At 37.3% G+C, this 25,756-nt stretch overlaps 1 protein-coding gene across 5 annotated transcripts in view; it reads left to right on the top strand.

The window, feature by feature from the left end:
* The first annotated feature begins 243 nt into the window (after window positions 1-243).
* Window positions 244-25,756, top strand: part of SCAF11 (SR-related CTD associated factor 11) — a 67,921-nt gene continuing 42,408 nt past the window's right edge. For 3 of the 5 annotated variants that reach the window (XM_047788034.1, XM_047788030.1, XM_047788029.1), the window contains exons 1-3: window positions 244-376; window positions 19,301-19,382; window positions 21,552-21,709. In XM_047788034.1, coding sequence (XP_047643990.1) covers window positions 19,322-19,382; window positions 21,552-21,709 — 219 coding nt within the window. In that variant the 5' untranslated portion in view covers window positions 244-376; window positions 19,301-19,321. Of the gene's footprint in view, window positions 377-19,300; window positions 19,383-21,551; window positions 21,710-25,756 lie in introns of those variants that run through there. The other 2 variants (XM_047788033.1, XM_047788036.1) reach the window with 2 other exon arrangements.

Below are 25,756 nucleotides of genomic sequence, written 5' to 3'. Positions count from 1 at the left end.
GCGCCGACCGTCCTGCCGCCGCCGCCGTCGCCACCGTAGCGCGTCGACCAGTGGAGGCGCCGCTGAGCTGAGAGGAGCAGAGCGGGAGGGAGGGGGAAGGGGACGCGCGGAACGGGGAGGGAGGAGGCCCGGCGAGGAGCGGGGGAGGGGGAGCAGCGGTGGCGCAAGACGCGCGGAGCAGCGCAGCCTGGGTCCGCTCCCTGCTTCGCCGCCGCCACCCGCCCCAGCCAGCAGAGCCGGCGCCCCAGCGGCCCCCGGAACACCTTAAAGCGGACGAAGGAGTCCATGTTGGGGAACTTGGCGGCGGCGTGACGGGGACCTAGGGACCTGCATTGGGGCCGCCGCCGGAATCCCCGCGCCTCGACCTCGGCCTGAGGTAAACACCGGCCGACCCCAGGGGTGGACTGGCGCGGGGCGCTCTTGGGTGGGGTGGGGGTTACGCGCCGGCGCAGGGCGGGGGAGCGGGCCCGGGGCGACGCGGGAGGGCGCACAAAGTTTCGGAATCCCGCGCGGCCCAGGCGGCGTCCTGCGCTCGGAGGAAAGTTGGAGCTGCCTCTGGAGGCGGGGGAGGTTGCGGCGGGCAGGGCCCCCCTTGCTTCTGGCCACCCGGCGAGGGAGGCCGCGCTTGGGCCGCCGCCGCCTCGCTGTCGGTACCCCGTCCCATTTCCTTCTTGTGGCCTACCCGCCTCCGGTCGGCGGAACCAGTCCCCGCCCGGGGGTCCTGGGGGAATGGGTTGAGGTTAGAGGCTCGGCGACGGAGTCGCCACACGGACACCCCCCTCCCCGCGGTGGAAACGTGTCCTGCTGGGCTTCCGGGCGCTCCCCGACCCCCGCGCCCGCTTGACTTGCGAGACTTTGCTTTTGTCGGTAGCGTCCAAGCTCGCTTGTGAAACCAAACTTTACTGCGCCGTGACCTCTCGGAGTGCGCGACCAGGGCAGAGCCCGCACTTGTGAGCATCCGCGTCACCCCGTGCCCTGAATTTCAAACTCTTCTTCCACCCCCAATTTCTAAACCAGTTTCCTGGGCTGACAACAAAAGGGCTAGGAGATCTAAACTTAGCTCCATCAGGCGTCCCTCCTCAGATACAAGGAATTTTGAATCTTTAAAGACGCTGCTTACAAATGGATGTCTGTCTTGCCCCCCCCCAACCCCCCGTATTTTGAAAAATTGTGTTAAAGTAAGCGCCTGATTTGGAGTAGTTGATTAAAGCATTCAGATTCAAATGTGGAATTTTAAAATATCCTCAAAGTATTTCTGTGCCGTATTACGTATAGTGCCTACGAGTTGAGCTTTTTTCATTCATTTTGGCTTTCATTTTGACATCTTTATCATACTATCTGTGAGCTAAGATTTTTTAGGCCAAACTGACCAAAAAGTTTTTAATATAATGCTTTGGCTAGTACAGGCTGTTCTTAAATTTTTGCAGTTTTGGAAATTAACTGAATATTGGAAAAAGCGTATTTAAAGGTGTTTCTTCATTTTAAAAGAAAAGCTAATTCATGCATATTACTACTTAACTTCAGTCGCAGGATTTTGAAACACATTCTTAAAATAACTGCTAGTTTTTGTGTTGGCATTAAAATTTTGATACATAATCAAGTGTCTTTCCAGACCATTGATTTCTCTTTCCTGTTTGGCAGTTGGCTTAATCTTTTTTTTTTAATTTTTTTTTTTTTTGCTGTTGGCTGAGAGCTGAAATTAAAAGTTTATGGGACTTTTGTTTTTCTTGTTTTAACTTACTGGCCATAAGAAATGAAAATTTTAAATTGTCTCTGGATTTCTTTTTGCATGATACTATTTTATCAAAGATAATTGGAATTTAGTGTTTTGTTTATGCAATGTGAAGGATTTATTTAATATTAGCCCTGCTTATTGTAACTGCACTTTTTTTGCTATAATGTATTTTGGTCTTACAAGTATATAGTTTTACATTCAGATAGTGACCTTTTGTTGCCTGAGAATTTGAGTACATCTTCAGATTTTGGCCATGTAAGATTTGGATGTCTGCTTACTCCAAGGGTACTCATGTATTGTTCTGTAAAGACATTCTTCAGTATGTTAAGGGGGAAGAAATCTGTGAAAGAAAATGGAAATTGTTCCTAAATATGCTGCCTGAAACATGTGTCATGGAGAAATTTTTAAGGGGAATTTTTTTGTATGCCTTTAGGTGGTGTTAATGGGGGTCCAGGAGATTGAAACTCTTTAGGGGTCACTCAGCTTTCCCATAATCCTTTGGATACTAACCAATACTTAGGCAGTTTTCTTTAAAGTTGTGCTGTTAATCAGCAGAGATGGGATGAATCAGGGCTGTTACATGATGATGTTGATTTGTCATCAGTAGCATCTTAATAAGAGAGTTCAGTATTACACTACTTCTCTACCTAATACTGAAACCTTTTTTTAGGTACGTCAGTGAAAAATAGTCATAAAACCTAACTGGAGTGGCTGGCATAAAAGTGATAGCGTTTGAATGATTTTCGTTGTAACTTCCTTTTAGTAAACTCTACCATTATTTACTCTTGTCTTTAAGTGAAATTGGATCTTGATTTACCTTGCCAAATGAAATAAAAATTTTTAATTATATCCTTAGTCCCAAAGAATAAATTAATAGCTTTGCACCTTGTTTTACATCTGAATGGTGATAAATGTTAGTAGCACTAAGTACAGCCCAGTGTTTAAATATCTTGAATCATTTTATTGCTCTTCCCAAAACTCATCTTTGCATTGTTGTGGTCCTTGCGTTTCTTTTTTCTTTTCTTTTTTTAAGTTGTGGCTTTGTAATTCCTAATACTTAATTACATAAAAGTTCGATATAAGATGTAAAAACAACACTCATCTATCACTTGCAAAATAGCATCCCAAAAAGTCTCACTATGACCTTTGTTCACCTATAGTCTTTAATACTCAATAGCCAGAGTGATCCTGATAAAATAAATCAGATCAGGTCACTTCTCTTCTCAAATGGCCTCCCTTCTCAGTCATAGTAAAATCCATAGTCCTTATTATGGTCTACCAGGCTCTCTAACTTCATTACCTCACTCTTTCTCTAGCCACAATTCTGCTCTGCTGTTGAGGTTTTCTTTGACTCTTCTGTGTAAGACAGCACGCCTTCCTCTTATATTTCTTAGCTCTTTTTTAGCCAGATTTTTCTCCACAGCACTTATTTTCCAAGATACTGTGTAATTTACTATTTTATTTTTTTCTTCAGTTAATACAAGTTCTGTGAAAACGGAATTTGTCGTTTTGGGTCACTGTTTGGTCCCTAAACAGTAAACAATGTCTGACACATTGTAGGTACTTAAATAGTTCATGAATTAACATGTTTTCAGCTAGAAACACTAAAGCATTAAAAAAAGTAATTGTGGTTTGAAATGTTATACAAGTCTCATTCTTTTGCATAAATTGCTAAGTTACTTATATCCATGCACTATGATCAGTTCAGTTTAAGGGAGCATATGACAGAATGTGACCCTGAAACTGAATTGCCAATATAGAAGGAACTAGGATGCTTAGCCAACTGTAAAGTGGTATAACTTACTGTTAGAAATGTTGTCATTTACAAGTCAGATTAGTCTTATTTTTAGTAGTTTCAAAAGACAGAACTAATATTGTGGTGATGATTATGGAAAAGGAGGAGAGACAGCAAGAGTGGATGTGGGAAAATTAGTTAAGGCTTTTGCAGTAGCAGTCCAGAATAGACGAGGATAGCTTGAAATAGGCTGAGAATTGTGGAGATGGACAAAAGTGAATGATGTTTGTGATCATTAGGCCTCAGTTGATGGACAGGAAGTAAAGGAGAGAGAAATTTCCTGTGTCCTGAGTTCTACAGCTGAGTTCATGGTGGTACCAAATAAAGATCAAAGCACTTTTGATTCTAACGTGGTGGGTTTGAAGTACCTTTGGAGCTTTCAAGTGGAAATTTCTGTAGGCAATTAGATATTTCATTTTAAAATTTAGAAGAGAACTGTGGGCTGGAAATAGAAAATTAGAGTCTTTTACATAGGTTGTTGAAACTATGGGGAGGGGACTCTAACTTGGAAAAAAGTTTCTAAAATCAATCACAGTGGCCTCTAAAATAAAAAAGAAAAAAGCTTGTTGGAGGAATGTGAGCTCCTAAAGAATACTGTGAAGGTCCGAGAAGTAGGAGCTGAGCGTGGTATTATAGAAGCCAAAGGAAGAAAGTCGTTCAAGTGGTTGGATAGTCTGTAGGGTCAAGTGTTGATGACAGTTTAATAAGGTTAGAGCTAAAAGATTTTTCTTTGAATTTAACAACATGGAGCTCATTGGCCTTTTGAACAAACACTGATGCTCTTGTAATTGCTTAACTAGTTCTACAAGTACAGAGGTCAGAGTAAGACATTACCTACTCACATTACAGAAGAGACCTAATGTTATCGGATATTTATTATGTGCCACATATGCTGTTCTAGACATTTTGCATGGATTTTCATTTGATCTTTTCAGCAGCCTTGCAGTTTAGGTGTATCAGTCCATTTTACAGAAAGGAGTCGGAGGCTCTGGAGAAGTTAAGCAGTCAAATGACTTGCTAAGTGTCAGAGCACTTGCTGAGGATCCATATCCAAGTCCATCTGACTCTTTGGCCTTTAGTTGGTCATTTGTAGCCTCCCAAAGTGCATCAGTATTGTCTAGTAGTAGACCTTCCTGTGGTGATGGAAGTGTTCTATATCTCTGTTGCTCAATACAGTAGCTGATAGTAACTGTAGTAGATGGTGGCTGTTGATGCAGCCAAGGAACAGAATGGTTACTGTATTGGACAGTGCAGATATAGATCAAAAGAATCCTAAAATAATAAAGCGGAGACTTTTATGATGAGAAGAGATGGAAACATATTCTTCATTTGAAAGGAGGACTGTTTTGCTTATGTTCTAGTTTTAGATGCTATAAATGAATATTGTAGGTAATCTTTTTCTTTTTTATTAACAATCTCAAATTTTGAGAAAAGTTCCTGCAAAGAACTCTCCCCACCCCCAAACCATTTGAAAGTTAAGTTGCCAGATGCATTCTCATCACCCCAAAGGAGGACAAGGAGTTTCTGTTACATAAAGGATCTTAAAGATAGGAAATTAACATTGCTGTATCACTACTATCTAACCCTCAAACCTCCTCCAGGTTTTACCAGTTTCAGGTATTTCCTTTGTAACAAAATGATCCACTTCAGAATTCTGTGTTGCACTCATTTAATTGTAATGTCTTTCTACACTCCTTCAACCTAGAGCAGTTCTTCAGTCTTTTATTGATTTTCGTGACGGTGACACTAAAAAGACTACAGATTTGTTTTGTAAAATGTCTCACAATTTGGATCTGCCTGATATTTCCTCATGATTGGATTCAGATTGTACATTTTTGGTAGGAGTAGCACAGTGATGATGCTGTGTTCTCATTGCATCCTAGCAGATGGCATACAGTTTCTCTTTGTTCCATTACTGGTTATGTGCACTTTGATCAATTAATTGAGGTTGAGGTCTCCCAAGCTTCTTCACTGTAAAGTTTTTTTTCCCCTTCTTAGTACTTTGTAGGGAAGTAATCTGAGACTACATTTAACCCAAGATTGATTCCTTATCAATCTTGTAATTTATTAATTCTCAAATTGTCCCAGCTTTGGCCAATGAGAGCCCCTCCAAAGGCATTTTCTTTGGACTTGCTTTGAGCACTTCCTTACTTTTTGACACAAGAAAATGTTCCAGGCTCACCTTAAACGTCCCTTGCTACAGCCCTGGAATCAACCTTTTCTTCAAAGAGTGGGTTCTTTTAGTGGAGAAAGATATTTAGGAACCAATATTTGAGCATTGTATTTGTAGCTGTATAAAGCAAGCCATGGGTTTTCTCCAGTTTCAACACACAATGTTTTAGTTTTCTCCTTTTCAAAAGGAGTAGCAGAGCTCCCATTATTTTTAGTGTGTTTACTTATATGATCAATCCCCAGTATGTAGCCAATTTCCCATTGCCACTTCTGCTCCCTCCCTCTTCTTGAGTTAACATTTTCACTCTGCTTTGGCTCTGACACCATGTGCATCCTCACTCCACGCTTCTCATAAATCTTATATGGAAAATCTTGCCACTCTGCTTGAGTTCTAGTACCTCACTCTGGGCTCCTGCACCATCCCTTACCTTGACCACAGACTCGGGCTTCAGCACGTCCAGACAGAATAGCATGACATGTTGCTTGTTTTTACAAAAGGTTATTACACTGAAAGTTGTAATGAGAATTAGTGATCAAATATGTTCTCAAATTTTTATTTAAACCCTCTTGAGATTCTCACATCTCTATTAGTGAAGACTAATATTCCTCATTTTTCCTTCATTCTAGAGTTCTCAGATGTACTTTTAAGAGAGTCTTTTTAATGTAATTTTACTTTTTTAACATTTAGCTTGTTTTTATTGAAGGTGTTTTTATTTCCTGTTACTCTTTAGACTCTTTTTTTTTTTTTTTCTTCCCCCATGCCTCATAGCACGCAGAAGTTCCCAGGTCAGGGGATGAACCTGCTCCACAGAATCAGTTCTATATATATATATATATATGTATATATAATTTTTTTTTTTTTTTTGGTGTGTAGGCTTTGGAGTCAGTCAAACCTGGCTTTGAATGCTGATTGTCCCATATACTAATTGTCACCTTTTCTAGGTGACTTAATCAGTGTCCCAGTTTTCTCACCTATTTTAAGGTAACATTTACCTAAGTCAATTGGCAGTGGCAGCTAACTCCATCTCTGCCTTTCGTATACCCTTAAGTTAGCTCTGTTTAGTGAATAATTTTCAGGCCTTTTTAGCAGTGTTCTAGTATTCAATTTCAGTGTTGTTTTAATTTTTAGGATGTACTGTGGTATTGTATTTTGATGATTAAATGTGCAAAGGTGTGTCAGTGTTTAGTTTGTTGCTTGATATAAAGTAGACATTCTTGGAGTCCTCTTGGGGCACGCAGGTTAAGGATCCAGCATTGTTACAACAACATCCCAGGTTCAGTCCCCTGGCCTTGGAACTCCACATTTCCATGGGTGCGTCCAAAAAAAGAAAAAATTGATATTTTCTCTGCCTCTAGTCCTATACTCCAGGTTTGTTGATATCTACGTGTCTGTTAGGTCTGGGAATGAAACATGGCCTTTGCTCTTGGGGAGTTTAGTCCTTATCAAGCCTTCTTTTTTGCTCCCCAGTGTTGTTTCTGTTTTTTTCTAACTAGTGTTCCATACCTTCCTCCCTTTCTGTCGCTGCATTATCTTCAAAACCTTCAATTTAAAAATCTCAGAAACTATTCTCAAAGTAGATAAATGAGAGATAGCTGAGCTTCCTCAGTGATTTTCTACTTTTTACAAAATACAGTTTAAATCCTACCTTGGATTTTAAGTTCCCTTACATTCTGGCCCATAATTATGTCTTTGCCCTTATCTCCTACTGCTATCCTAAATCAATTCTTTCTGACTAAATTAGTCCTGGAAAGTCATGTTTGGCCCTTAGCATTTATCATATGCTATTTTGTTGTTCATCTTTTGTATCATATTTTTCCACCTCTACTTTTTGCACTAGGAAGGGGTATAGATAGTATCTTAATATGTCTTTCAAATTCAATGCCAGGCCCAGTACCCTAACTGCTTAAACAAAAATGGAAATATAAACATTAAAGACAGCAGCCACAGCAACACTGCTTTGAGAATTCTCTGGGATCAGTGAAAGCTTACAATTGATATATGATTTGTTAATGTAAATATAACACTATTTTGTAATGCTTGGATGGTCTGTCAAGAAAATTATTTCTCGGAGCTCCCATTGTGGTGCGGTGAAACGAATCCGACTAGTATCCATGAGGATTTGGGTTCGATGCCTGGCCTTACTCAGTGGGTCAGGGATCTGGTGTTGCCATGAGCTGTGGTGTAGGTCACAGACTCAGCTCAAATCTGGCCTTGTAGTAGCTATAACGTAGGCCAGTGGCTACAACTCCGATTCAGCCCCTAGCCTGGGAACCTCCATGTTCTGTGGGTGTGGCCCGAAAAAGACAAAAAAAGATATTTGCTTTTACTTGTTGGAACATTTTTATACCTGCTTTAAATCTTTGTGAGACAATTCACCCAGTGTTCCATTATCTGTCTTCTTGGTTTTATTTTCTGTTGGTTGTCTTTTTCCCCTGTGTTCATTTGAGATTTTCCTAGTTCGCTAGTTATTTTAACTATTTTCCTAGTTATTTTAGATTGTGTTTTGGACATTTTGAGCAACTTGCTGTCTCAAGCTCTTTCTTCTCTGTTATATCCATGCTATTTTTTAGATCCTTGGGACAGCACCCCACCCCCTTTCCTTTTTGGCCCTTTCGCCAGAAAGCTCAGTCTTTGGCTAGAAAAGCTCAGTCTGCACTGTGGTGTGTACTTTCCACAATTGCATCTGGAACCAGATGATAGGAAGACAGGAGAAAAAACAAGATTAGCCTAGAGTTTCTTCAGTCAGTGAGGGTGATACCTGTCCCTTAAGACTTTAGGCTTCTACTGGCTCTGGCACTGCCTCTGTTGCAGCCATCACCACCACAAGATTGATTGGGAACTGGGGCATGGGGAATGAGAGAAAGAAAAAGAGCTATGTCTTACTCTTGAGTATTAGAATACTGCTTTCCTACTGCTTGGGCAGAGCTAGAGGGCTTTTTATAGATCTCTCTCTTTTTGTTACAAGTGGTTACTTAGTAGGTTTCAGGCTACATTAAGCTCAGGCTGGGGGCAAAACTGGATGGGAAAAAATTACAAACGCACTACCAGTTTGATAATATATCAGATTCTGGGCTCCAGTCCACTTGTTATTATTTACCTTATAACTTTCAGTTAGCTGCTTCATTTATTCTGTCTAGGTTTTATAGTTTCATTCAGTGCTATTAACAAGGTAGAATATGCTTATTCTATTTTGTGCAGAACATAAACTCTCATTATTTTGAAAAGTAATGATAACTTGAATCTCCTTATTTTAATGATTAAATATGATCTATCATTTTTTTCAATTTATGTGATCTTACCATGTATAACAGTACAAATTCTGTTGAGATGCTATATTAAATGTAGAAGGAAAAACAAACATTCATTTTCTGTTTTAGATTAGCTCATAATTTTCATGAATTCTAATATTCCAAAATTAATTTGAAAAACTTTTCCTATTTTCAATTTAATCTGTTTTCTGCCTGAGAATTTCTGGCTTGCTTTTCATTTTGGAAGTGTTTTAATTTTATTCATTTTAACCTTTTAAAAATGATTTGTTTTAATAATTGGTCATCATAGAGCATAGTATGAGGTGACATGCTTCATATTAGTGGACTCTGTTGTCACTCATTTGCTGTTGCAGATACTGCAAGAATTTTAGAATCATTCTGAAGTGTGTCTTCACTTCACTTCCTTTATTGATATGTGAAACTGATTTCATTATAAGGTCTTTAAGTGTGGATTTCTTCAGCTTCTTTATTTTCAGTAAAAGAAAGTTGTTTCTGGTAAACAAAAAGATTATTTGTTCATCAATGAATGCTGCTTTGAAAACAGACCTTTCCCTAGATAGGTCCAGAACAAAGGAAATGAATATGAAAAGATTCCTTGAAATTGCTGTTGTTGATCAGCTGCTGACAAGCAACCAAATCACTGATAATGCTGTCGAAAATGAACAGGAAGTATTTTCAGGGATTGATGTGCAATACTGAATGCAGAGCTTGTATCTTAGCCTGTTTGGGCTGCTGCAACAAAATACCAAAAGTGGTGGCTTATAAAAAACAAATTTATTTCGCAGAGTTCTAGAGGCTAGAAGTCGAAGGTTAGGGTGCCAGCCTGGTTGGGTGAGGGCCCTCTTCCAGGTCTCAGATTTCCTTGAATCCTCATGTGGTAGAAGGGGTTAGGGATATTTCTGGAGCTACTTTTATTAGGCATTAATCTCTCTCATGGAGGTTCTACTCTCTATAAGCACATTCCAAAGGTTCCACCTACTGATAATACCATCACCTTTAGGGGTTTGGATTTCAACATGAGTTTTGGGGGAAAATAAATATTCAGACCATAGCAGCATGTGTAAAATGAGTCCAATAAAACAAAAATTGATTGAAAGTCTTCTGAGTTTTAGATCCATTTCAGTTTTACTGTTGTTTGGTATTTATAAAGTTGAGGTGAAATTAAAACTGTTGGCAGAAATGAAAATTTTGTTGCTGTTTTTGTAAAAAGATATCCTATGTTGTTGATTCTCCATTGAATTACTTTCTGACTAAGAATTTTACTTTTTTTTTTTTCTTTTTAGGGCCGCATCCGTGGCATGTAGAAGTTCCCAGGCTAGGGGTCAAATTGGAGCTGCAACTGCTGGCCTACGCCACAGCCAATCGGGATCCAAGCCATGTCTGAAACCAATAGCACAGCTCATGACAACGCTGGATCCTTAACCAACTGAGCAAGGACAGGGATCGAACCCACATCCTCATGGATACTAGTCAGGTTCGTTAATGCTGAGCCATGATGTGAACTCCAAGAAGTTTACTTGGAGTTGGTTAAGTAAACTTACTCCAAGAAGTTTACTTAACCAACTGAGCAAGGACAGGGATTGAACCCACATCCTCATGGATACTAGTCAGGTTCGTTAACGCTGAGCCATGATGTGAACTCCAAGAAGTTTACTTTTAACTTAAAAATGAAATGCTGAAAAAATATGTCAGTATGTCAGTTTCATAAATAGAAATTGGTTTGTTGAAAGGACAAAGACTTTGTTTATTAAAGACCTGTAGTTGTTTTTTAAAATTTTTTTATTATAGTTGATTTACAATATTTTGTGAATTTCTGCTGTACAGCAAAGTGACCCAGTTATACATGCACATACACACACATTCTTTTTTTCACGTTATCCGCCATCATGTTCCATCACAAGTGATTAGATATAGTTCCCTGTGTTGTACAGCAGGATCTCATTGCTTTTCCATTCCAAATGCATTTGTTTGCATCTGCTGACCCCAAACTCCCAGTCCATCCCATTCCCTCCCCTGTGGCAACCACAAACCTGTTCTCTAAGTCCATGAGTTTGTTTCTTTTCTGTAAATAGGTTCATTTGTGCTGTATATTAGATTCCAAATGTAAATGATATCATAAGTTATTTCTCTTTCTCTTACTTCATTTAGTATGGGAGTCTCTAGTTCCATCCATGTTGCTGTAAATGGCATTATTTTGTTCTTTTTTGTGGCTGAGTAGTATTCCATTGTGTGTATGAACCACATCCTTCCTAATCCATTCATCTTTCTGTGGACATTTGGGTTGTTTCCATGTCTTGGCTACTGTGAATAGTGTTGCAGTGAACAAAGGGGTGCGTGTATCTTTTTCAATGAAAGTTTTGTCCAGATATATGCCCAAGAGTGGGATTGCTGGATCATATGGTAGTTCTATAATTAGTTTTCTGAGTACCTACATACTGTTTTCCATAGTGGTTGTACCAATTTACGTTCCCACCAGCAGTGTAGGAGGGTTCCCTTTTCTCCACACCCTCTCTAGCATTTCTTATTTGTAGAATTGCTAATGATGGCCCTTCTGACCAGTGTGAGGTGGTACCACACTGTAGTTTTGATTTACATTTCTCTGATAATTAGTGATGTTGAGCATTTTTTTCATGTGCTGCTGGCCATCTGTCTGTTTTTTTTTTGGAGAAAGTCTTTTTAGGTCTTCTGCCCATTTTTAAATTGGGTTGTTTGGAGGGTTTTTTTTTGGTTTTTTGTTTTTGTTTTTATTTTGCTGTTGAGTTCTATCAGTTGATTGTGTATGTTTTAGAGATTGAGCCTTTGTTGGTTGCAGTGTTTGAAACTGTTTCTCCCATTCCTTAGGTTGTCTTTTTTTTTTTTTTTTTTAAATGGTTTCCTTCGATGTGCAAAAGCTTTAAGTTTGATGAGGTCCCATCGATTTATTTTTTGTTTTTATTTCTATTGCTTTGTGAGACTAACCTAAGAAAACATTTGTATGGTTTATGTCAGAGAATGTTTTGCCTCTGTTCTCTTCTAGGAGTTTGGTGGTGTCTTGTTGGTGTCTTGTCTTAATTTTTAGTTTACTTTTGTGCATGGCGTGAGGGTGTGTTCTAGTTTCATTGATTTACATGCGGCTGTCCAGTTTTCCCAGTACCACTTGCTGAGAAGACTGTCTTTTTCCCATTTCATATTCTTTCCTCCTTTGTTGAATATTAATTGAGCGTAGGTGTCTGAGTTTATTTCTGGGTTCTCTGTTCTTTCCCATTGGTCTGTATGTCTGTTTTTGAACCAGTATCACGCCTTGATTACTGTAGCTTTGTAATATTGTCTGAAGTCTGGGAGAGTTATGCCTCACGCTTGTTTTTTTTTTTTTTTCCTCAGGATCACTTTGGCAATTCTGGGTCTTTATGGTTCCATATAAATTTTTGGATTGTTTGTTCTAGTTCTGTGAAAAATGTCACGGGTAATTTGATAGGGTAATTTTGCATTGAATCTGTAGATTGCTTTGGGTAGTATGGCCATTTTAACAATATTAATTCTTCCAATCTAGGATCAGGGACTACCTTTACATTTGTTTGAATCCTCTTTAATATCCTTGATTAATGTTTTACAATTCTCAGCATATAAGTCCTTCACCTTAGTCAGGTACACTCCTAGGCATTTAATTTTTTGGGTGCGATTTTAAAAGATACTGTATTTGTATGTTCCTTTTCTAATATTTCATCCAGTATACAGAAATGCAGCCGATTTCTGAATGTTAATGTTGTATCCTGCTACTTTGCTGAATTCATTGATTAGTTTGGGTAGTTTTTATGTGGAGTGCTTAGGGTTATCTATATATAGTATCATGTCTTCTGCATAGGGTGACAATTTTACCTCTTTTCTGATTTGGATATTTGTTTGTCTGATTGCTGTGGTTAGGACTCCCAATACTATGTTGAATAAAAGTGGTGAGGGTGGGGCATCCCTGTCTCATTCCAGATTTTAGGGGGAAGGCTTTTAGATTTTCTCCATTGAGTATTATATTGTAGTTATTTTTTTAATTCATGATATTTGGTTTTAGTTAATGTGATATTATAATTGTATGAAAAATGTACTATTTTATGAAATTTGAAAAAAAAAAAAAGAGAAAAGATTCTTCCCTCCACCTCTCCATTCAAACATTAGTCTGAAAAGGTTTTTCTGGAGATAAAACTTTATTGTGTGGGGTCAGGCACAGTGTATTTTTCATGTTTGCCTAATGGTCAATAAAGGAAATATGAAATGGCCAGAAAATCAACTTACCTATGTTCTCTTACTTGTGAATATCCTTCCTTTGTTTTGAAAGTTAAAATCCTCACTATTATGTTAAAATTGACACTTCCATTTCTGAGCCCTTTAAAGATGTAAATGTTATAATGGTACAGAACAGTTGGGAGAGGGGTAAAATATTTTTAAAATCTACTTGGTCTTAGTTGGGAATCTTTTTTTACAAAGGCTTATGTTGGAAGAATTCGGTGCTTATTGTGTCCTTCTATAGTACCTTCTGCTTACATCTATTATAGCACCTGCTATACTCTGTTGTTATTGTTGATTTTTATTTTTGTTTCTGTCAGATGTGTTAGTGCTTAAGGCTTAGTGGTGCATAGAAAATAGAGAGCACTGACTAAGTATTTGTTAACTTATGAACTAACAGGCTTTAGAAATGTGGGGAGTATGGTGTAGGGCTTGTTAAAAAAAAAAGTGGTTACTGGCTAAGGATACTTAAGAACTGTAGATCAGGAAGAAATGTAAATATTAGTAGTTGAATTTATGGGGTGTTTAAATATCTTTTTCTTAATTGCCTTCTTAGACAATAAGACCTAGTCTATGTGTTGGGGTAGGTTTCTTTTTCTAATTCGTCATTGCTTCGATTTCACTTTTTTTTCCTCCATATGCTGAAATGTGATTTCTTGAGCTTCTCCTTCACTGAACAAAATGTTTTCATTATTGTTTGCTTCTAGTACCTATGTATGTCTTCATATTTGCAGGCATATAGTCACTCTATCAAAGTATCTTACATTCTAAATAAATTATACTCATATCTGGGGGCCCTCTATAATAAGTACTAATTTATGCTTTCCTATTCTCATTTCTTCTAAACCCAAGTTAAGTAAGGGAGCATCTGGGTGAAAGTACAGTAAAATAGGACTAATTTTCATAATTCCCTCTCCAGAATAGTTTGATGGAAAACCCACCTGAAGAATCTTAGGTAAGAATGGTAAGAAGCCTAGTAAATATTTGTAAATTTACTAAAAACATTTAAGTGACACTCTTAGGTACCACCTAGAAAATTGTGATTGTAGCTTCATTTAAACATGACCTCTTCTTTTTTGCTGGAGTTAAAATATGTTAATAGCATTTAGCGTTTTATCTCCTTTAACTATATAAAGTAGGAAACAGGATACAAAAATCCTAGGGCTATTTACTTTGTGAATCCTAGATTTTGTGTCTTGCTTCAATATTTTTATTTCTAGATAAAAAGGAATCTTGATAGTGTAAAATAAAGAACTTATTTATTTTGTATAAAATCTGTTTGAAGAATTTAATTTGACAATTTAAATTTTGTAAACTTTTTACTCATACCTTTCTATTTGTGGATATTCTTTGAAATACAGGAGAGTTTAAAACTTGTTTAATAATGAAAATCTGTTCTTAATGATAGTCATACAGATTTATCAATCTTTTTTTAAATTTTTTCGGCTTTTTGGGGTCACACCTGTGGCATAGGGAGTTTCCCAGGATAGGGGTCGAATCAGAGGTGTAAGTCGCTGGCCTATGAACCATATGCCAGCAACAACCAAATCTTAGCCACATTTATGACCTACACCACAGCTCACAGCAGTGCCGAATCCTTAACCCACTGAGAGAGGCCAGGGCTTGAACCCGCATTCTCATGGATACTACTAGTCAGATTCATTTCTGCTGAGCAGTGGGAGCTCCTCCTGGATTTATCAATCTTAATCATATGATACACCTAAAATGTCTTTGAGGTTGGGAGAATTCGTGTGTTTGTGCATATGTGCTAGTTGTTGAGTACTTCTTTTGTGCTAGTCTGGGTGCTAAACACCTTAAATGGATTATGTGATCATGTAGTTTAATCTTCATGATGACTGAAATGGTTACTACTTTATCTCCATTTTGTACATGGAGAGCAGGCATAAAGAAGTTGTCACACTACTAGCAAGTGGCAGACTAGGTGATATTTGAACCCAGCAGTCTTTTTCTAAAACCTGTGCTAAAGGGACATTCCTATCTACTGAAGAGTACTGTGCTGTCAAGTACTACTTAAATTTAATCAAAACTTAAATAAAAGTTAAGTTCCTCACTCGCCCTAGCCATATTTCAAGTGCTTTGATAGTGCATGGGTAACACTGTTAACTGAACTGTCTCATACAATACTGTTACTTGAATGTACTGTAATGGCTGGTTTGAGACTCTGATGTAGTCCTAGATTTGTATAGGAAAATGAATTTTTGGCTTCCTGAAAACTTATTTGTACCAATGCTTTTTTTTCACTCCAAATTTGAAGTTGATGGCTTTTATGATACATAAAATTTTTAGATTAGGTCATTCTTCCCAAACTGCTTTATGAATATATTTAGAATAGAATTTCTGACACATAACAGAAGCAAAATGTCATGAAATAGAATAGGGCAACCTGAAAGATGAGGGATATTTTTAAGATAAGGATAAGAGATTTAAAAAGGTATTTTGGAAAGGTAGAAACTCTAGCCTGGGAAGAGATATTAAGGATTGAAATTTATAAATTAAAATCATCTGAAAAGTAAACGGTTTACCTAAAATTTTAGATGAATGTACATTTTTTGAAAATTGAGATAAACTGAAATTAAAAGAAATTTTGGTTTGTCTTATAATTAAAACATTTATTAGTAGAACTAATAAATGATCTAGGTGGAATATGACATGATTATAGAATCATAAATATTAATATTGTGAAATCGGGTTATATCTAACTTTTTGGATAACTGCAAGGAAGGATAGTCCAGCCCACTTATAGCTTATCTCAGGTCTTTTGTTGACCACAAATTACTGACTAGAACCATGAGTCTGTATTGTATCCCTGTATTTATGTTACTGGAAGTTCATAGCAAAACTAGTATTAAAAACCCTGGAGTTTTAGATTAAAAACTGGAGTCCAGGCAGATAGAACATGAACAAGTTGTGATAAGTTGTTGAACTGAAACTCGTGAGTTTTATCTAGTGAAGTGCTAAATAACATCCCATCACTTTGAATGAATGATTTGGTAACGTGGCATAATTGTTTTTAGGTATGGAAACAGTGAATAAAACATGGTATGTTCAAGAAGAAACACACAGCTTCTAAAACTTGGAACACTTAAACAGTTTTTAAAGCAGATTTCTAGCATATAAGAAAAGGCAGTCTGTAACTTGATAGAGGTCTCTCAATTGCTCAGTGATGAACTGTTCCATATCATTGCATGAGTTAAAGACAATATTGTAAAATATTAATTATAAATTTTATTACATGTTAATATATAAATATAAGCTTAATATTCTTCAGGGAAGAAATGGGAAAATAGCATAGGTTAGACTCCCCAGAAGAGTATAAATTATTTAGCTATATAAAAGGATAGTGTATTACATTTTCTGAACACTTACTAGGTTTCTAAAATACTGTGTTAATTTTCTTTCCTTTTTGTTTTGTCTTTTTGGGGCCGCACCTGTGGATGTGGAGGTTCCCAGGCTAGGGTCTAATTAGAGCTGTAGCCGCGAGCCTGAACCACAGCCACAGCAACGCCAGATCTGATCCGCAACCTCTACCATAGCTCAAGGCAACGCCGGGATCCTTAATCTGCTGAGCAAGGCCAGGGATTGAACCCACAACCTCATGGTTCTTAGATTTGTTTCCACTATGCCACGACGGGAACTCTGAAATACTGTGTTAATTTTCAAGTTGACATTTTATTACATTGAGTTAAACTTAAATATTTCTTAATTTTCAGATAATTTAGGATAAAATGGGGAGATGGTGTGAATTTGCCCAAATAAAGAATTACACTCAATTATCATACAGGAGTATACTGTGACTCTAAAATCAGCTAGGTTTGGAAGTTTCTAGAGCAGTGTTTCTTAGGCTTTACTGCACAGAAGTTCTTTGTCAAGTGCACATTCTTATCGGCTAGTCTAGAATGGTGTCTGAGGTATCTTGAATTTGTAGCAAGTTCCAAAATCATATTGATACTGTGCTTCTGAGTAAATATCAAGTAGAATAGTAATCTGTGACTATCTGAATATTTTAAGGTAACCTCCTATCTCAGCAATTCCATCATTCTGGTTGCTGAAGTCAAAGTATTGTGGAATTATCTTGGACTCTTGCTCTCTAACACATACTCCACCCTCTGTCTGTCAGCAAATCCTGATGGCTGTATTTTGAAAACATTGCTGGAATCTGAGCACTTTTCATCACCTTTGCTACTGCTCTAGTACAAGCCACTGTCATCTCCCCCTCTAGGTTATGGCAGTAGTATCCTTGCTGGCCTCTGCTTTTCCCTTTGCCTTCTTTCTCTTCTGCTTAAAAGCCCTTACTGGCACTCTTTTTTTTTTTTTTTGTCTTTTTTCCATTTTTCTTGGGCCGCTCCCGCGGCATATGGAGGTTCCCAGGCTAGGGGTCGAATCGGAGCTGTAGCCACTGGCCTACGCCAGAGCCACAGCAACTCGGGATCCGAGCCGCATCTGCAACCTACACCACAGCTCACGGCAACGCCGAATCATTAACCCGGCTGAGCAAGGGCAGGGACCGAACCTGCAACCTCATGGTTCCTAGTTGGATTCGTTAACCACTGCGCCACGACGGGAACTCCCCCTTACTGGCACTCTTTAAGCCAGTGTATTTAACTTAGTCTGTAAGGTGTTATATGACCTTAAAGAATGGCACCAGAACTAAAACAAATGTTGCAAATGTAGGCTGAAGGGGAAAGGGTTTTTTCTGTTGTCCTTCTTGACATTCTGCTTTTATTAAGGCAGACTGAAATTGAATTAACCTTTTGAAAGTAACTCTAATCCTGACTCAAATTTCAAATTTTTAACCTACTAAAACCTTTGAGTTATTCTTATATGTGTTAGTTTCTTACTTTCTACTTGGGTTTTGAACAAAAGTATGCGCCTTTGCATTTCTCCTACTTGACCTAATAGAGAATTTTCCTAGGCAATACGTATGTTTACTGTAGATACTAGCATTTGTACATTTTTTTTTAACAAACTAAAAGAAAAATTACTTCTTATATACATGGGAGATGCAACACAACTAATGAAATTGGGGATTTCTTATGCCTAGATGTTCCAAAATATATTTGAATAGTTCATTGCAATTACTTGTCTTGCATCAGTTCAAGAAAGAATTCTGAGTTGACTTAAAAAATAATTTTACCTCATAAATTTGTTCCCCTTGCCTAACAAATTCCTTTCCTTTCCTCTTTTTCTTATCTTGCTTCTTGTAATCACCATTTTCCTAGTCCTCTAGACCAGAATGATCTTTTACTCCTTCCCAGTGTTTATTCAGTCACCAAATCTCAGAAATTCTTCAGCTCTTTTGATTTCTTGCTTTTTCTCCACAACCAGTTCACTCTAGCTATTCAAGTGTCTGCCTCTAATCTCTCCCCACTGTAATCCCATTCTGTGCTTTGCAGGCAGATCATTCTTTTAAAAGATTCATTTACATTGCTTAACTGCACCTCAGTCTTCTTCAGAGCAGTCGTAAGACTGAATTTATCTAAACCTCTCCGTCAGTCATTAGAGAGCCTTCCTTCTGTAATCAAGCCCTGCTTGATTTATATTGTTCTTATTGCCCTTGTTACCTTCACTGTAATCTTTCAGATACATGTCTTGGTTTATATGCCTATCCCTCCTTACTGTATATACACAGTTGCACTTTCACCCACTTACTTTTACTTGTCAGACTGGCCTAGCTAAATGCCATTTTATTCCTTTATACTGTATTGCTCCTCAATTGCGTTAAGCTCCTTAAGCACACATAACCTATCAACTTCAATGAAAACTCTAGTCCAAACTGATCTTTTCTGTAAGTGCCAATTGTATTTATGTCTGTAGCAAAAAATTTATCATTAGTCTTTCTTACTTAATATGTCTTCTCCTTTCAGTAAGACTATGTGCTTGGTGGCAAGGAGGATAAAAGTGTATTGGTTTATTCAAGAAACTTACTGGCTTGGCTTGTATTGTGTTCTTTCATGTGTAAAATAATTTCTTACAGTTTGGGTTTTTAAAAAATATATTTATATTATTGAGACAAGGCAAACATAAAAAATTCTCTATTATAATTCATCCTATAGGGAACCCTTTTTCAAGGAGAAATGAAGAAGAAAACTCTCTATACCCTAAATGTGGGCGATCAGGAGTATGAAGACATGGAAGGTAACTTACTTTTTATAAAGTTTGTGTGTGGAAAGCTGCACTTAATGTTTCCAAATTGTTCATGTGTATTACATTTTAAAATAACACAAGGAGCTTTTTGTACTTATATTTTTTGTTCTTAAACTGAAATAAGCTGCCTAAATAAGAAGTACACTCTTTTTTTAACCTGTTCTCCTTCGTGATAAGATTGATGTCTTATCTTCCATGTCAAGTTTTTTAGTTTGTTGAGCACTCTTAAATTTTTTGCTCCTTACTGATTTAAGAATGACATTTTTTGTTGTTTTCCTTTTTTTTGTCTGTTCCTTTTCTTATTCCTAAAAAAAATCTTAAGGAAAGCTCCTTTGGTGAAAGTCTCTTGGTGGTAAACTCAAGTTTTTGTATTTATTTTATCCTATTCAGAGCTACTCAAAGATATGTAAATCTGGATTGATAATTTTTTTTTGTCTTTTAGCACCTTGAAGATATTATTAGCCATTTTCTGGTTGTCTTACTGGCTCTCAGGAAATGTCTTTTCAGCCTCATTGTCATTCTGTTGTAAATGATCTGTCTTTTCCCTCTTTTTTCCTTTAAAATCTTATTTTTATCTTTGATGTTGTAAAGTTTTGCTACATCGTTTCTACACATTGATTATTTTCGTTTATCCTCTTTATCATGCCTTGTGTGTCCTTTATCTGTTGGATTGTGTTTTATATTTGTTTTTGTTTATCATTTCCCAGCCACTATTGCTTTAACTACTGCCTCCCCTTTATTCTCCTCTTCTGGGCTTCAATTATATGTTAGATTTTGTTCTGACCTCACTTCCCAACCTCTCTTTCACAGATTTCATCTCCTTGTTTTTTACAGTCTAGATAGTTACTTCAAATCTTTCTTCCAGTTCAAAAATAGTCTTTACTTTTGGGTCTGATCTGCTGCTAGTTATTCTACATAGTATTTGAAAGTTCAGATATTTGAAGCCAGTGGGCATCTAAATAAAGATATAATAAATAAATATATAGATATATAAATATATCTAAAAACATTCTTGTTTCTGCTGATGCTTACTCAAAAGGTAATGTTTGATTATGAGCTCATATTTGATCCCTGTAATCTGTGTAATCCTTAGGACCTAAATTAGGGATGCTTTCCTCCAGAGGATTTGTATGTGTTTTTTTCTGAATCCATGCTGGGGCCACTAAATTTAGCTCCATTTGAAGGTCTTGGCTTAATATTGGAATGTCTCAGGATCAGTTCCCCTACCTGGGTTGGTCCTAAGGGTTAGGACAAGATCTGAACATTAGTATGGACTTGTGCTCCCAAGGCCATCTCAGCTTTTCCATTTGCTTGGTGTATACTGTTCATATTTCAGCTGACTATTTCTTTATTTTTGTTTTATTTTAAAACTTGGAGTTTCTTTTGCTCTTGAGCCAGCAATGCATACTTTTTTGTGTGTTGGGTACATTTGTTGCTGGTAGGTATTTAAATTAGTACAAATCCTAAGGGGTATAACTTGACAGTGTCTGTTCAGATTACAAATGTACATACATGTTGATCTAGCATTCCATTTTTAAGAATTTATCCTGTAGATATTCTGTTAATTGCTTCTCGGCCTTTTGGCCAAGATCAAGTGTAGATATACTGTTAAAAATGTGAAATGAAAAGATTTTCACTGAAGTGATGTTCGTAATAGCCAAATGTTGAAAACATGTGAATGTCCTACCTGTAGATTAAAACAACAACAAAAATGCAGATTAGTGTGTATAGTGTTTTAACATTTGTGTGAAGAAAAAAGTTTGAAAGACTGTATATTGGGATTTGCTTATCTATATATTCCATCTTGTTGTCTTTGGAAGAACACAGAACAAACTTAGTTACTTGTTGCATTGGGAGGAACTGGATGGATGGGGGTAGATTTGAGTGGGAGATTTGTCATTATAACCTTTTTTACTTTAAAGTATTTGAACCATGTGACTATTACTTATTTTAAAATTACATTCATGAAAAATTCTTTTCATTCCTCCATTAAAATGTAAATTAGTAAATGTTGGAGGTCTTGTGTTCAAGGTGTATCTAATATTTAATTACTTTGTAGTAGGAGGGCCCTTTTAGAGTATTTAGTCCAGGATGCTGCCACAAATAAAAGTCATTTGATCTGGAGAAATTGAAAGTATATATGGCTGCTTAACTTTATAGGTGAAGAAAACAAAGATAATACTGCTACCACTGGCCTGTTGTACAGTGAAGCTGACAGATGTCCAATATGTCTCAGTTGCCTATTAGAGAAGGAAATTGGTTTTCCAGAAAGCTGTAATCATGTCTTCTGCTTGACCTGTATTCTTAAATGGGCAGAGGTGAGTCTGAGAACAAGTATTAAATATTATTGTATTTTAGTTCCCTAGTATGATTTCATTCCACCTAGTTTAAAGAGTTGATACTGCTTTTCATAAATTATTTCGTAGTAATGTGTCTTCCTCCACACAGGACAAATGTCCCTGTATTGCTCAAATTTTTTCAGTATATTCCCTTCTGAATTCTTTATATTCAGCTTTCTGTTCTTTTATAAATTAAAAAAAAAATTTTAATGCGTACCTTTAAAAAAAAAACCCTTAATAACCTTATGGGAATAGCAGATTAAGCATTTTTTTCTGATAAGAATACAGTAATTCATTTTCAGTATACTCGACGCTCTTGGGATAATATCTATTTAATACTAATAATAACACCTTTCTCTGCTTTTTGTTTTATATTTTTCAGAGAATTTTTACATAGATTACTAAATTTCTTCTTTATATCAGTCTTGTCGGATTTTGCAGGGCATATGTAATAGTGTCCTTCCATTTTACAGATAAGGAAACATGGATTTTGTGTTCCATAACTTGGTCAAGGTCTCATAGCTTAAGAGGCAGAAGTAAATTTGTAACTGCATTTTCTAATTCCTGTTTTTGACTTACTAATTTCACAGTTAGATATATCATTGAGGTTCCTTCTAGATAGTAAACAATTAAGAAATAGGGAAATTTCAAACTTTTTAATATATTATGTTGGTTCAATTTGGGTCAAATAGACCATGGTACTATATATTGAATAGTAATATGAGGTCCATTGTTATGAATTATTAAATAAAAATTTGTCATTGATCATGCTATGTTCTGAGTTAGTAACTTGGCAGTGTGTAAAAATTAGTAAAGGAGATAAATCTTTTTTTTTTTGGTCTGTTTTTAGGGCTGCACCTGCAGCATATGGAGGTTCCCAGGCTAGGGATCTGATTGGAACTGCAGCTGCCTACCTATGCCACAGCCACAGCAACGTGGGATCCAAGCCTCATCTTCGATTCACACCATAGCTCATGGCAATGCCAGATCCTTAACTTACTGAGTGAGGCCAGGGATTGAACCTGCATCTTCATGGATACCAGTCGGATTTGTTACCACCGAGCCCCAACAGGAACTCTCAATGATATAAATCTTAAAAAAAAAAAAAAAAAAGTATATATGTATATATATGGTCTTTTTAAGGCCACACCCGTGGCACATGGAGGTTCCCAGGCTAGGGGTTGAATTGGAGCTGCAGCTGCTGGCTTATGCCACAGCAAGACCAGATCCAAGCCATGTCTACAGCCTACACTACGGCAATGCCAGATCCTAACTCACTGAGCGAGGCCAGGAATTGAACCTGTATCCCCATAGATACTAGTCAGTTCATTTCCCCTAAGCCATGAAGGGAACTCCTTAAAAATATTATTATTTTTTGTTTTTTTGCCATTTCTAGGGCCACTCCCGTGGCATATGAAGGTTCCCAGGCTAAGGGTCGAATCAGAGCTGTAGCCTCCGGTCTACGCCAGAGCCACAGCAACGCGGGATCTGAGCCATGTCTGACCTACACCACAGCTCACGGCAACACCAGATCGTTAACCCACTGAGCAAGGGCAGGGACCGAACCCGCAACCTCATGGTTCCTAGTCGGATTCGTTAACCATTGCGCCACAACGGGAACTCCCTTAAAAGTATTTGTTGTTGTTGTTGTTGCTATTTCTTGGGCCGCTCCCGTGGCATATGGAGGTTCCCAGGCTAGGGGTCGAATCGGAGCTGCAGCCACTGGCCTACGCCAGAGCCACAGCAACGCGGGATCCGAGCCGCGTCTGCAACCTACACCACAGCTCACGGCAACGCCGGATCGTTAACCCACTGAGCAAGGGCAGGGATCGAACCCACAACCTCATGGTTCCTAGTCGGATTCGTTAACCACTGCGCCACGACGGGAACTCCCCTTAAAAATATTTTTAACACAAGTGGCATTCAAATTGTTTGATATCCTTAAGCACACTGGAAATGAATCTCTTATTACATAATTGGGGTTTGAAAAGCTCTGTGTTTTACTTACATTTCATTAATAGTGTAGAAAGGAGAACATAGCTTTATACTGACTCTATGGCCAAGTTCGGGAGGAGAAAAAAAAGATTTGTTATACCATTTTAATTCATAATAGTATACTTGGAAATAGTTCTAATTTGATTGAAGTCTGAATTGGTCTTTGGCAAGCAAGGACTAAGGATAGGTGAAAATGTATTTTGGGAAAAAAGTGTTTTGAGTTTAATTATTTAATATAATTTGAAATCTCTGTGTTTGCAGGAGCATTGACTAATGAAATAAGAATGCATATTTTTCTCTGCCATCCAACTAATGATTTCATCTGTGTTGCATTTAGTGCACCATGGTTTGCTTTGTGATTAAATATCTTCAAAATAGAGGAGATTTTGCTTCCAATAGAGAAGCAATATTACTGCATGGGTTGAAGGCTTCAGTTCAGTGCTTCTCATAAGATTGTGTTTAGTGACTATGTATTTGTGAGTTTCAATAACCGTAGTTTTGAGTATGTGCTTTTTTCTGTATGAGGAGAATAAAATAGGCTTGATTCTCTAATTTTCATTACGTCCTGCATGCATCTTTGATATAACCACCAGCTTTATCGTGGTGTACAAGTTCAGATTTCTTTAGAGTATGTATCTAGAAGTGGTACTGCTGGGTTGTAGACTATGTACATAACATATTCAGCACAACTAGACAGTGTTAAACTTGTCTATGTTTTTAACTCTTGTTGAATATTTTTAGGTTGAGAATACTTGATAATGTATATGCGGTCAACACTTTTCTTACATAATTATTTTCCTTTTGTATTACTCCTTTGTATATAAACATTTTGTTGAAGCCAAATTGCTTCTAAAAGAAAGTACTTATCTGCTGTAAGACCTTATATTGTGATGGACAGTGGGGGAGTTGTGGTATTGTTTAAACAAAAGTAGTTAACCTTGAAAGCAGAGAACAAATGGAATATTCTGCATTATTTCATTGTTCCTAGTGGGGATAGCAGATATGAGTTAAATAAACCATTAAGTTGAGCAGTAACAAGAGCACAATCTACTTATAAATTGTTCATTGTTAATAATAAATGAATACTGGTTAACAAAATTACTTAGGCTTTGCACTAAATTTTCAGTTTGAATCTTTTATTTGTATGGTAAAAGTTAAATATGTCTTGGAAGTATATAAGTGCTTTGACAAATAGAAACAGATTTCATATTCACTAATGTTTTTATTCATGGCCATTGGTTATTAAGATCTCTCCTTCTCGTTTTCGTCATCATCCTCTGTTTTTAAAAAGAGTCATGTTCATTTACTTTGGATTTCAGGATTAGGAATAAGCATCGATATTCAGACTCAGCTAAGGCTTTCTTAAATATTCTTTCATTGAAATCACTGTGTTAATGTTTATTTAATATTCAAGGCAAGGATCCTGAACTCTTAATTTGTTTCTAAACACTTCAAGGGGTAGCCTGAAATTAAAGTAATTTAAAAAAAATTGATCCATGGTTTAAAATTTTACTGATGTTCACTTCTAGTAGGAAGTCAGAAATAAAAATTGAGATTTAGGAGTTCCCATCATGGCTCAGCAGAAATGAATCTGACTAGTATCCATGAGGACACAGATTCGATCCTTGGCCTTGATCAGTGGGTTAAGGATCTGGTGTTGCCAGGAGCTATGGTATAAGTCTCAGACACGCCTCTGATCCCCCATTGCTGTGGCTGTGGTATAGGCCATCAGCTACAGCTCTGATTTGACCCCTAGCCTAGGAACCTCCATATGCCACAGGCATGGCCTAAAAAGACCCCCAAAAAGCGAGATTTAGAGTGGTTGGAAACCTACATAATAGGCAAAAAGGATAAAATTATTCAAGTCCACTTTCCTAGTCTTGTATCTTTCAGAAATTTAGCTGAGCTGAGATTTGTACTCAGAGTTCTCTAAAATAGGATTCAAAATAGATATCAAGAACCAAGAAGAGTGACTCATTTATTTACTTTCACCTTAATATTGTAGGCATTGAAGAAGTTTTTCTTGAGAAA

The sequence above is a fragment of the Phacochoerus africanus genome, chromosome 7 (assembly GCF_016906955.1).
Source record: "Phacochoerus africanus isolate WHEZ1 chromosome 7, ROS_Pafr_v1, whole genome shotgun sequence".
Lineage (NCBI taxonomy): Eukaryota > Metazoa > Chordata > Mammalia > Artiodactyla > Suidae > Phacochoerus > Phacochoerus africanus.
The sequence above is the reverse complement of the archived record's forward strand: the minus strand, read 5'-3'. Positions and strand labels throughout refer to the sequence as shown.